The following is a 12,111-nucleotide window of genomic DNA, read 5'->3' as shown; positions in this document are numbered from 1 at the left end:
AACTCCAGTTCCAGGAGCTCCAACACCCTCTTCTGACCTCTGTGGGCACTGTAGGACATGGGTGCACTTACATACATGCAGGCAATACACTCATACACATAAAATTAGAAAAAAAAAAACCCAGGTACATGGTTTTAAATATGGAGGATAATTTGATAGGATCAATGTATAAGCTCATTTAATCAAAGAAATAACAATGTAATTTCTCTCCTTAAATAAATTTTATTGTACTTAAGAATGAATACAACCTTCAACTGGCCTTAGAGATTGAAGAAAATATTTTTGCAATGTTGGAATGAATTCTAGGACCTCATACATGCTGAGCAAGTACTGTACCATTTGGCTACGCCCTAGGCCCTTAAAAACTGTATTTTAAAAATGAACTTTCACAAAGCAAGTATCTATTAAAACAAGATTTTATGAATATTTTTCTTCCTACACCAAAAACTTGCCTTGTTGGTAAAGTCCACTGACACCTGGTTCCTACCCTTCCAGTTTTTCTGAAGAAATTTATTCTACTTTGGGGAAGTCATGTTTCAATTTTATCTCCAAATCTTACTGTAGACAACCACTGTGGTTTACAGAAATGTGTTCTTAAAAGTGAAGTGCCATCGGAACAAAATTCTAGATATTTCACCTTATTAAGAATAATTTGGTGAACAACGCGTTTCAATTTTACTTATTTTTCCTTCTGTTACTCTTCTTTCTGGCTCATTTCAATGTCTTTTGTCCTCCAATTTTAAGGTGAAAGTTTCTAGACCTTTCTGCCTAGACTTCTATTGAGGACCTAGCTGAATGACTCCAACCCCTGACCCTAAAAAAGCAGAAATCATCACTGCATGAATAGCATCCTCAGTTCTTTTGACTGACAGCTTCACACTTGGTCTTACTATGGAAGCAGTGACTCACCCCTTATCAGATGGAGAAACAAAGGTTGCACTGGGTACCAGCTGTGACTCACCTAGCTCCAAAAGTCCTGGCAACTCCAATCACTGAGTGAAACAGCAGTCATAATCAGTTTTTATTGATTTCTACATATTCAACTAATGAAATACCTTTACAAACCATGTACACCCCTCCCCCATGGACTTGTCTTACGACACAGAACACTTTAGGAATATGTCTGTGGGAGGAAAAGCACACTTAAAAGAGGCTGTAGGGAGAAGTGAAGGGAGAAACAGGAGAATGAGATTGCAAAACAAATCTTCAGATAGGCCTAAATATTTGGCAATAATTTATTTAGAAAAAAGTCAGACTTGTAATTTAGAAATATATCAAAAGTGCAGTGCATCAATTTCATTAGAAGTCAGTAATGCTGGGAGTGTCACCTAGACACCTTATGTTCTATCAAGCAACATCCAGATTCATATCTGTATTCTTATTAAAATAATGGTTTACATGATAACCATAAGTGTCCTCCGTTAAATAACCTGCATTAAATCATGGTAGAGCTAATATTTTTTTAAAAATCCCATTTATTTATTCATCATTAAAATCTGATAATACCCCCAGAGAATAAGGGACCTACATATAGGAAGATAAAATAATCTTATTACACCAGCTAGTAAGTAAAACACAGACACAGGCACATCTACACCAGATGTTTCACACTGATGCTTCATTCGAATGAAGTCCTACAAGTAATCAATGTCACGGCACCCATGAAGAATCAACCATTTCTGAAACAAGGGGTCATCTTCACATTGGTATTCCTCGGTTATGGTGTTGACTCTCAGTATTCTTAAGCACAAGAATTTTTTTTTCTTAATGAATATTCAGGGCGGATTAAGGCAAAAGGACATAGCCTAGTCCCTTCAATAGCTTATTTTCTGTCTTATTTAAAATAGTCTGCTGGCTGAAAAGACACAAGCTGCCCCTTGGACCAATGTCTGACATTTTAACCATGTAATTAACATCTTGGTCCTCCCAGTGTCTTCCCTCAGTTTAGCATTAGGACCATTCCTTAACACTACACACAATGCTGATGTTCAAATGACACCATTTACTTGTATCTGAGCTGTGTGCAGATTGTTTCCTTATTTAAAATATTTAGAATAATCAGGCAATAAATTATTTGGTTTTTGTAAATTCTCCATTGCTTAATTTTTCATTTTCACAACCATTTTCTGCAAAGCCATTGAACTTTCCTTCCGTCATCTTCTTCACATAACTATGTGGTCCTTTGCCTTCAAAGGACGAGGGATTTTTGAATGAGCCTCCAATTCTATCCCACAATGTGAAGTACTGTCCGTAGTTATAGTCAAAGAACATGTGGTGGTCTGTATGATGAGCCGACCCATTAATAAATGGCTTTAAGATCTGGGGAACACGAAAATCACCATCGTGAATAGAAATCGTCCAGATATTAACCAACACATATAAACCTAAGTAAACCACCTTGTGAAGTGGAAAGACAAAAGGGTATATATGGTAAGGCAGACTCTGAAGGAAGCCATCCACAGGGTGAAAAGCATGACTCGCAAATGGAGTGGGAATCTTCCAAATATGATGAGGCTTATGTATGCGCTGAGGAAGAAAGGAATATGGTTAGTGTGACTCATACGGTACAGCGAACTTTGTTTCCACACTCCTGCTACTGGATTGGCAGTAATGCCCTAACTGGAATGGCAGTCGCTCCTCCTTTACCCCAAAGTTAAAATCTTAACACAGTCCCTCCAGGTCCACAAAGAAGAAAGCAAACAAAATGTACTGGGACCTTCAATGACTATAGCTGGCTGGGTATTTAATACAGGTGAAGAAATTCCTGGGAACCAGAGAACAACATTTACACTGCTGAAATATGTGGGTTTTTTTTTGTTTCTCTTTCCCATTCAAATAACTCTACCTTGTATACAAGCCTGTGGTGCAGGCCTCTGTGAATCCAGTAGATCAGCATGTCCGTGAAAAAGAGGAAGGAGAACACACTAACAATGAGTTGAATCCAACCTAGAAGAGAGGACAGGGAAGACCAAGTCAAAGCTTGGCTCCAGGATTCTGTGCCGATTACGTGTCCACCTAAGTGCAAAATGGGGTCCTGAACTCAAACATGACCAGCTGTTACGACCAACTCAAATCAGTCTCCCTAGAATCTGATCACTTTCTTACTTCCCCCTCATTTAAGAACTTGAAATGGTCTACCTTTAATTAATTTCTCTTTTTTTAAATTGAATTTTTAGCTGGTACACAAAGCCATAAAAAATGTCTATACAGTTTTTTTAAATTAATTATTCGTGTCTTTTTTGTTGTGAGCCTGAGCATTTATACCCTCTTTCCAGCCCTATTTTATTATTTTTAATTATGTGTGTCTGTGTGTGAGTACATGCATCTAAATGTAGGTGTACATGGAGGCCAGAGGCACTGGATTCCCTGGAGCTGGAGTTAAAGAAGGCGGTGAGCCACGTGATACGGATGCTGGAAACCGAACTCAGGTCCAAGATGCATTCTTAATCACTAAGCCATCTCTCCAGCCCAAGTATTCCTTAATTACACTACAAAGATACCCACGAGACAGGATGCTCCTAAGAGATCTTTTTTACTTCAATCTTTGAAAATACTACTCCATTGGGTTTTTTTTTCATATTAACTTTCCTAAACCATATCTTTGTGCAGTATCTCCCTGCCTAGAACAGTTTTCCACTAAATACCTTAACTCTAATACTCATCCCATAATGTGTCCCTTTTCTGGTAACTCCAGCCTCATCCTCCTGGTAATTCTCTCGTGACCAGGCTGATGTGCTTAACTTCTCAGTGCCTGGTGTGTCTTACCTCTGACCCTGGTTCACACTGCCCGCAAATCTAGAATGCCTTCTCTCCAATTCCATTCATCCTCCCATGCATTCGTTACAATTCATCACCCCAGGGAATACTTTTTTGCAGCCTCTTCTAAATAAGCACCTCTTATGTTGAGCTCTCATACCAACAATCTGGGTTCACAATTCTGAAACCACCTCTATTTGCTGAACAACAGAGGGATGCTCCTGACACTGTTCATCTAATATACTTACAAAAGGAGTGCCAACAGTGCCTACTCCACAGAACTCCATAGAAAACAGTGGGTGATACATGGGCAGAGCTCAGAACTGCTGCCAGCAAATATCAATCTCAATAAATGCTGTTAATTTCTTCCTATATATAGAAGACTGTTTATAAATGAAATATATATTTTTATATATATATAAAAGTTCTTCTTAGTAGGACCTTCCATCTACACAATAAACTACTACAACTAATATACTCTATGTCAGTATTTACTGAACGAAAACCATCAGAGTGCAAACTGCACACGCAACACTGTGTTTGCTCGATGTAAAAAAGGAAGCATGAGCCACAGGTGGGAGGATTGATGTGAAAAGACTTGGCGTTTCCAGCAGCAGGAGAGTGAGGCTTCTAGTTTTCTAACTTCCACAGACTACTGCAATTACTTTCTCAGAAGTTTGAATTAAAGCTCACAGGAAACAAACACAAGGGTTCATCCCTGATCAGTCCAGTATTCCCTCAGGCACAATTTCATCTAAAGCTGACTTTTAAATTGACAGTGGAACTGAAAGTCTATACATGAGGCAAGACGTGAATGCATGAAAGCAAAAACAGTAAAAACAACTGGACAATTTCAAATAAAGATGCAGGTTTGGTTCTTTGAATAAAGTAACCTATAAGCCAGCTGTGGAGGCACACGCCTGTCATCAATCCCAGCGCCTGAAATTCAAGTGCCAATTTAAAGCGAGCCTGTCTAAAAAGGAGGTATACTAGGCTGGGTGTGGTGGCATACACCTTTATTTCCAGGACTTAGGAGGGAGAGGCAGGTGATCTCTGTGAGTTCCAGGCCACCCAGGGCTACATAATGAGGAGGTAGAGAGCTTTCCTGAGGGTGACACCCAAGGTAGCCCTTTGGCCTCTTGTGCATACACACACGTGCACACACATGCACACACACACACACACACACACACACACACAAATACAAAAAGGAAGAGAGAGAGAGAGAGGCATTTACTCATGCTTAGACCTCCCAGTATCTGCTTACCATTTGGAAAGTCTCCTATGTCATCATACAGTTTGCTGTAACCTCTCAACTCCATGAGGAACAGTGAGACTGTAGGGATACTGATCCACGGCAAAGACTTGACAGTGTACTTAATCTCTCTTGAGACTTGATTCTGAAGATGAAATTTTCAATATTGAAAAGTCACACACACACACAAAATCTATGTTTAACAAACTATCATAAAAATGTCCTGAACTGGTATCTCTCTCTCGCTCTCTCATACTGCTTCTAGGGGTTGCTCATGCTAGGCAATGAACCACTGAACTATATCCCTACCCCTGAATTTTCTCTTTTTAATTAATTTTATTTTATATCTTATTTTTAATTATGTGTACTGGTGTGTCTATTTGAGGTTATGGGCACGTGACTGCAGTGCCCACAGAGGCCAGAAGATGTTGTTGGATCCTCAGGAACTCGAGTTGCAGGCAGCTGTGGACTGCCCAACATGGATGCTGCATACTGTAGTCTTAACCGCTGAGCCATCTCTCCAGGTCCCGAAATTCTTTTATATTAAGAGACTTCCAAACTCTAAAAACTTTAATACATAGGACTATGTAATAAAAACATTCCTTTTGTACTGAGCAAAGGTAGTACATCCCTTGAATTCTGAAACCATTTCTCCTCCCCACCCAATCTGTATTCTAAGTTTCTATTTATGGGATAATCACTTCTTTCACAATGAACTTTCCTCCAAAACTCTTCAGTCTTAGGAGTATCTGACAAAGACCAGTAACTGAAATAGAAAATTATTCCAACCCAGTTGTGAACAACTCTAAAACTCCTGAACTTGAATCCTGTTCAACCAAAGAAAAACCATACCTAGGAAGTATTTCAGTTTATGGAAGTCAAGCATTAAAATATTTATATAAACACAGTAACTGCATATGTACATTTATTTATTCATCAATATCAGCAAGGCTATTCTCATCTATGTGCATAGCAAAATAAAATTCTAGGCTAAGAGAAAACAATTAGGTTCACTTACTTACTTATTTATTATTTACAGAAAAGAGGTGATAGTCCTTAGAAAAATATCCAACCTTTTGGGGGCCTGTTTTCAAAACCTTTTCTCATGGTTACAACCAGTTTAACTGAAAACTCAAATATATTATAGCTTATATTTACTGTAATAGCGGTTAGAAAATCTCTTACCTTTAAAAACTGTGGATGTTTCATTAATGAATGATCATAGACAAAATAATAGCTCAGTGTTGCACAGACAAAATAAAGGACATAAGCACCGAGATTTGTGACAATCAGGAGACTAATGGTTTGTCGGAAGATGTCATCCTCAGGCCATGTTGCTGGATACAAGTACGGTGTAAAAAAGTAGTAGTCTGCAGCACTGAGAACGAGGTCCATCGCAGCCCCTGAAGGACAAACATGCGGATGTTTACGCTTCACATCTATACTTCTATAAGGCACGTTTCGTCAAACCTCTATACAAAGGTCCCAATTTAAGAACCATCATAGGTAGTGTGAGTCCGCAGAAGGGATCTACGAATCACCTCTAGGCCCTTCATAGTACACACAAGAGCACTGAAGCTAGAGAAACTGCGGCTCAGGAAACTGCTTCTAAGGCCATAGAGCTGGAAAGGGGTGTATCCCAGCTCTAATTCCACCTTACGGTTCTTTACTACAACTAATGGTAACACAGCAGGTTGTAAAGATGGGAATGAATGAGTACCAGGATGGTCAGCTTACTCCTTCAGCCACAAAGCTCCAGCTACCTTTCTCCTTAAAAGAATCATATCCCAGTGGTTGTTAGTTTAATGCTGATCCTGAGATGAATTCTCTAGAAGGACTAGGGGAGTAGCTAAGTGGTAATCTAATGCAACCAAGTCCAGGGTTCAAGAACCAGCACTGAGGTAGGGATGGTGGGGGTGGGGAGAACAACTAGAATGCACCTCTCTTCCTATTATTCATATTCTAAGTTTCAGGCTAGCAACATGCTGCCCGCCAGAGCCCTTCTGTAAACATGCTTTACTGGAACACAGGTATACCCAGATGTTTACACGCTGTCCCAGTGCCCCTGACTACTTCCCCGCTACAAGAGGGGCCCAGTTACTCCACTCGAGTAAATAGCTGAGGCTATTTAGTATCCGGTTCTCTATAGGAAAAACTGCCAGTCTCTGTTCCAGATGTTTAACCTTTGCAAACCTTAAGTCTACTCTAGACACATGCTCCTGTGCACGTGGCCAGCTTTTGTGATCCGACTACAACACGGATGATTCAGAGTTCCACACTCATTCCTCATAGGAACACTGGTAGAGAAAATGTGCTGAGTGTTCCAAAATACCTCTCATTTATAGCTGGAGTTTTTAAAGACCAAAAAGCCAGTGTGGGAACTGCCAAAATACATCAGACTCCAGGTATTCAAACAGCCTTTTACTGCTACATATTGGGCTATATAAATATCAAGTCATGAAATAAAATAACCTATAGGAAAGAAAAATACATCTGTTCGCAACTCTGGGCTCCCCACAAGATGTTCCCACTAATTCTCATAATTAGGTCTTCAAAGATTAATACATATACGTAGTTCAAAATGACATATTGACAAAAAGGATAATTTGTATTCTCGCTTCCAGTCACTTCTCTATACACTGTATTTATCAGTTTTCTTTGAATCTTTATTTTGTTTTTATTTTTTTTGAGACAGTCTCCCTGTAGCCCCAGCTGGCCTGGAATTCACTATGTAGACCAGGCTGGTCTCCATCTCACAGAGATGTGCCTGGTTCTGCCTCCTGAGTGCTGAGATTAAAGCACCCAGCCCACTAATGGTGTTTTTTTAAAACATGTAATAGCGACTGTGAAATTACCCTTCCCTCACCCCTTACAACGTCAGTACAGTACACATACACTGTGAGGTTCTTTTCTTATTCTTAATACATATCCTGGAGTGTGTTCTATCTATTTAAAAATAATCTTTTTTTCCTGTTGTTTTCAAGCAATTGTATTGATGTAATTTTCATTTTAAAGTGGATGACTCATTAACTCTTTAGTAAATTCTCGAAACCTTAACAATCATTATTATCATGTGGTTTCAGAACATTTTCATCGCTGTAAGAAGAAACTCCATGTTGAGCTTCCTGAATGAGTAGATAAAGGGCTCTCGTGAAAAGCAGGCCGCTGGGGCCACTTCTTTACTGCTCCTACTTCTTGCATCCCATGGAGTCCCATTCATTTTAACCATCTGGAACCAACTTGTCTCTCAGCTCCACTGGGGTGTGGGCTGTGATTTCAATACTTCTGTGGCCTTCACTTCCTGCTCACCCAGATCTTCAAGGGTAGCCACAGATGAAGGATTCAGGCCTTCTAGTTTTTTGAGTCTGTGCATAGCCAAGTTAGTAGAATTCATTCCAGATTCCCCAGAAGGCAATGTTTCCTGGAGGCAACTCATTCTGCCATACTTCCTTTAAAAATTTTTGGTCAGGCTCTCTCTGGTTACTGCCTCTGCTGCTAAACAAGGATGGTTCTCCCCAAACTCCCAGGAGTGTGCCTGTTCCCACCCAGCAAGTTTTAAGTCAGTCAATGGAAGTCAAGCCTTAAGAAAAAGTCTTCTAGGGAATTAGAGACAGCAACAGTCCTCTCATTGGGGATTTCAGGGAAGCTAAAAAGCCTTTCTCTCCCCTTAATGGGGAGAAGGTTGTACTTTTTCACATTTACTAGGCTACAAGGCTATCAAGAAGCTGGGTAAGGGGGATGGAGAAAAGACAGGTTAAATGGTGTGCAGTGTGCATACATACTACCAGCAAGCTCACTTATGGGCTAGAAGGACAAACTGTTGAAGTTTAACTGGCAGGGAGGACCAATAAGAAAGCAGTGCCTAGGACAAAAAAATGAAGATTCTAATCATGTTTGATTAAGTAAACGTAACGGTAAAGGAAGTAAACAGATGTTGCTAATGGTGTGTAGATCACAAAACCAGACAGCATATATGAAAAACTGCCATTGAATGATGCATATTAAGAAGAATCAAAAATGAAGGAAGCAGGGCAGTGAAAAATATTTGAAACTATAATGAAGGCAATTGGGAATTTATTCCCAGACAACGCTTCTGTGTGTCCTCCACCTTGACTTCATGTTAAAAATGTTTCTGGCACTTACTTTTCCTCCATTCTAACTCGGATACAGCCTTTCTCACCAAGGAACATTATGCTTAGGAAAAGCATGATGGTATATGTATGCACACGGCACACCATCTCCTTCAGTAGGATGCCTCAGACACATAACCACACTAGCATCTACCAACAATTCCCTGCTCTAGTAGCTATACTAATGCCAGCTTCATCCTCACTCTCATCCATCAGGCTGCCTTCAACTACATTTGATATTGAAATTAAGTACAAAGTAACAAAACCACAAAAAAAGCAAAACACTGCCAGAAGGGTCCCTCTGGGAGGAATACCTGGACAGGTGGCACCAGTCACTTGGAGTCAGGAGTTGTCATCAAATGAGTTTGAGTGCCGAATCTGAAGCCAAAAGAAATCACTTTCCAGACTTTGAGATGGTGATTCCTCCTGTATTAAGTAAACTTTTACAAGTAGAAGAGCAATCAGAGAGAAACATTTATAACCTGATACCTACTGCTCAACTGTTCTCCATGGAGTCAAACACTTTGTAAGTCCTAAAACAATGGAGGACAGTACCTATTCTCTACCATCTGGTCAACAGAGGGTATCATCAAACTCTTGGATATTCTTCAACTTAAATAGGAAAGAAAGGGCATCTTGCTATAAATGAGGCTGAACATTATTTCATATATTTGAAATAATTTACACTTTTTCGTGAATGATCTGTCTTCATCCTTTTCCCATTGTCCCCCGGGGACTTTTTAGTCTCTTCATAAAAATCAAATTCTAAAAGCTCTTCTCCCTCTCCCTTTCCCTTTCACCTTCCCTTACGCAAGCTACTCTCCCACCTCGGCTTCCCAAGTAGCTAAGGCAGGTGCGCAGTACTGCATCCAGCTAGCAGCTTGTTTATTAAGGACCTAGGCCTTTCCTTATGATATGAACCACAAGTATTTTCTCTCACTTTGTCAGGGGAAAAACAACTTACAGCAAATATTAGGTACTAACACATATCTTTCATCATTTATGCCACTGTTAATTCAAAAAGCAATTTAACAGGAGTCAAGTACCACACAGTGATAAGTACCTAAAGTTCATATAATTTTGTGGGTTACAGCCCTCAAAGTCAGAGGCTCCATCAAACCTAAGTTAATGAAATAGCATTGCTTGAAACCAAAGTTTATATTAAATCTTACATTGCTTTTGCAGAAACAAACACATTTTTAAAAGCACAGTTAACAATTAAACAGTAGGACTAGGGATGCAGTTGAGTGACAGACTGCTTGCCTAATATGCCAAAAGCCCTGGGTTCCATCCCCGCATGGGATAAGTAAATACACTATGGGGCTTAGAAAACTTGAATCTATTATTCAAGGTAATCTACTATTACCTTTTTTGCTTAACTAAAAAAGTGTAGAAATAATGGCTAACATTTATGGGAAATTAGATATTATTTTAGCCTCTCTCCTTCCACTCTTGAGACAGGGTCTTGCTATGTAGCCTCCACTGGCCTGGAACTGTAGTCTTCCCTACATCAGCCTTCTGAGATCTCAGATTACACCTGCCTTTTAACTGCTTTTAAAGTGGAGGATTGTAATCTCACCCAATTTCTTAGCTCTATTTATGTACTTATATAATCTCAACTTTATATACAAGAAACTGAAGCCAGGAATAATTTAAAAAAACTGGAAAGTGGAATGTAAATTCTAGCCTTTGTTCTCTTGGCTCCCCAGTGCCAAATGTTATCTCTCAGGATGTTACAGAGCTGAGAAATCCTGAGAAGCCTATGCTAATTATATTACATAATGAATGTAAAAGCACAGAGTAAGATAGCAAGGATCATGTATTCATTAGGTACTTATTACTAAATACTCAGAAAGCAACAGATGTTGGTATGAAGAACGCTAACCTAGAAAAGTTTTCACCAAAAGCACTCCATGTTCCAGTCTGGTAACTTCTCTACTGAGACCAAGTTTCTTTTCTTCACCTGTACCACTTTCTCATATACTCTGCAATTCGGTAGGCATACCAACATGCATGTTTATTGTTGCTGGTTTTTTAAAAGAAGCTGAAGATTTTCTCCCTAGTAATCTACAAGCGCTGAGAGCTGGCCACTAACCTCATCAGGCTGCAATACTTAACAGATATTGACCGGTTCTTAGCCTAGTTCCTTCTCCCTAGCGCCTCCCTAGTAAGAGGACAGTCCAAAACGAAGCCCATCGCAAGGGAAAGCATTAGTGTTCAAGACTTCCCCTGGATCTGGGAGCAGCGGACAAGCTCCAGCGCTGGTGGTGATACGGTTCCCCTCTGTCGGTGTCCTCCACGCCCAGGCCCTACGACAGGCCAGTCTCCACGAGGCCCCGAGGTGTCGGTCTGGCTGTCACCCAGCGCCACCCGCGATCCGACCAAGCACCGAGGATGCCCCCGCCCCTGTGCCGAGGATGCGGACCACCCGGCAGTGTGTGTCCCCGCACCTGCCCAGCATCCAGGGACCACCGACCAGCGCCCCCGGCCCTCCCCACAGCCGCCCGCCTCCCGGCCCCCGAGGGTGCTCCGCTGCCCGCGCCGCGTCTACCTGCCCAGGTCCCGGCGGTCCGCTCTGGATACAACTGCGGTACCCGCTGTCCCCGTAGGCGCGCTAAGGCCAGAGGACACCGCCCACTGGAGCGGAACACCGCCCACGCGCTGGGCGGCCGGCCTATCAGCGGCCGGTGCCATAAGCTGATATGACGGCGGATCGCGCGACCCGGAGCTGCTCGGCTCTCGGAGGTCACGTGGTCTCCGCGCGCGGCTCCGCCCCCACCTCCTGGGGCGGGGCTCACGCCGCGCCACACCGGGAAGTGCTGCGGCACCTGTGCGTGCTCGTCCACTTGCTTCCTAAGCAAGCTTACAGGGTTTGTGCAAGGCTTCCTAAATAGAAAACTCTGTGACACTTCCTTTGAAACGAATGGCAGAGGCATTTTCCCACGCCCAGTGTCTCAAACGTTCATCAGT

At 41.4% G+C, this 12,111-nt stretch overlaps 1 protein-coding gene across 3 annotated transcripts; it reads right to left on the bottom strand.

Moving 5' to 3' along the window:
- Positions 1–1,205: 1,205 nt before the first annotated feature.
- On the bottom strand, positions 1,206–11,848 carry Sc5d (sterol-C5-desaturase). Of its 3 annotated transcripts, none has more exons than XM_008826018.3 (6): positions 11,693–11,848; positions 9,456–9,581; positions 6,197–6,414; positions 5,024–5,156; positions 2,846–2,946; positions 1,206–2,526 (listed from the first exon to the last, which is right to left on the bottom strand). In XM_008826018.3, the coding sequence occupies exons 3-6, from the start codon at positions 6,404–6,406 to the stop codon at positions 2,071–2,073; spliced, it is 900 nt and encodes a 299-aa protein (XP_008824240.1). In that variant the 5' UTR covers positions 6,407–6,414; positions 9,456–9,581; positions 11,693–11,848; the 3' UTR covers positions 1,206–2,070. The 3 variants fall into 3 exon arrangements, with proteins under 3 accessions (XP_008824240.1, XP_008824241.1, XP_008824242.1); XM_008826019.3 differs by having other exon boundaries at positions 9,456–9,567; positions 11,693–11,822; XM_008826020.3 differs by having other exon boundaries at positions 9,456–9,519; positions 11,693–11,813.
- Between the last annotated feature and the right edge of the window lie 263 nt (positions 11,849–12,111).

This window comes from Nannospalax galili, unplaced genomic scaffold (genome assembly GCF_000622305.1).
Source record: "Nannospalax galili isolate Female #2095 unplaced genomic scaffold, S.galili_v1.0 scaffold229, whole genome shotgun sequence".
NCBI classification, from domain to species: Eukaryota; Metazoa; Chordata; class Mammalia; order Rodentia; family Spalacidae; genus Nannospalax; species Nannospalax galili.
This window is presented reverse-complemented; position numbering and strand designations above follow the sequence as displayed.

What these genes read in the sequence shown, in the direction of transcription:
- Sc5d (XM_008826018.3), bottom strand. Translation starts at nt 6,406, where the DNA reads ATGGACCTCGTTCTCAGTGCTGCAGACTACTACTTTTTTACACCGTAC. An exon ending in AACATCCACAGTTTTTAAAG is followed by an intron (nt 5,157 to 6,196) that starts GTAAGAGATTTT and finishes TTTCATCTTCAG; the next exon opens with AATCAAGTCTCAAGAGAGAT. An exon ending in CATAGGAGACTTTCCAAATG is followed by an intron (nt 2,947 to 5,023) that starts GTAAGCAGATAC and finishes CCTCTCTTCTAG; the next exon opens with GTTGGATTCAACTCATTGTT.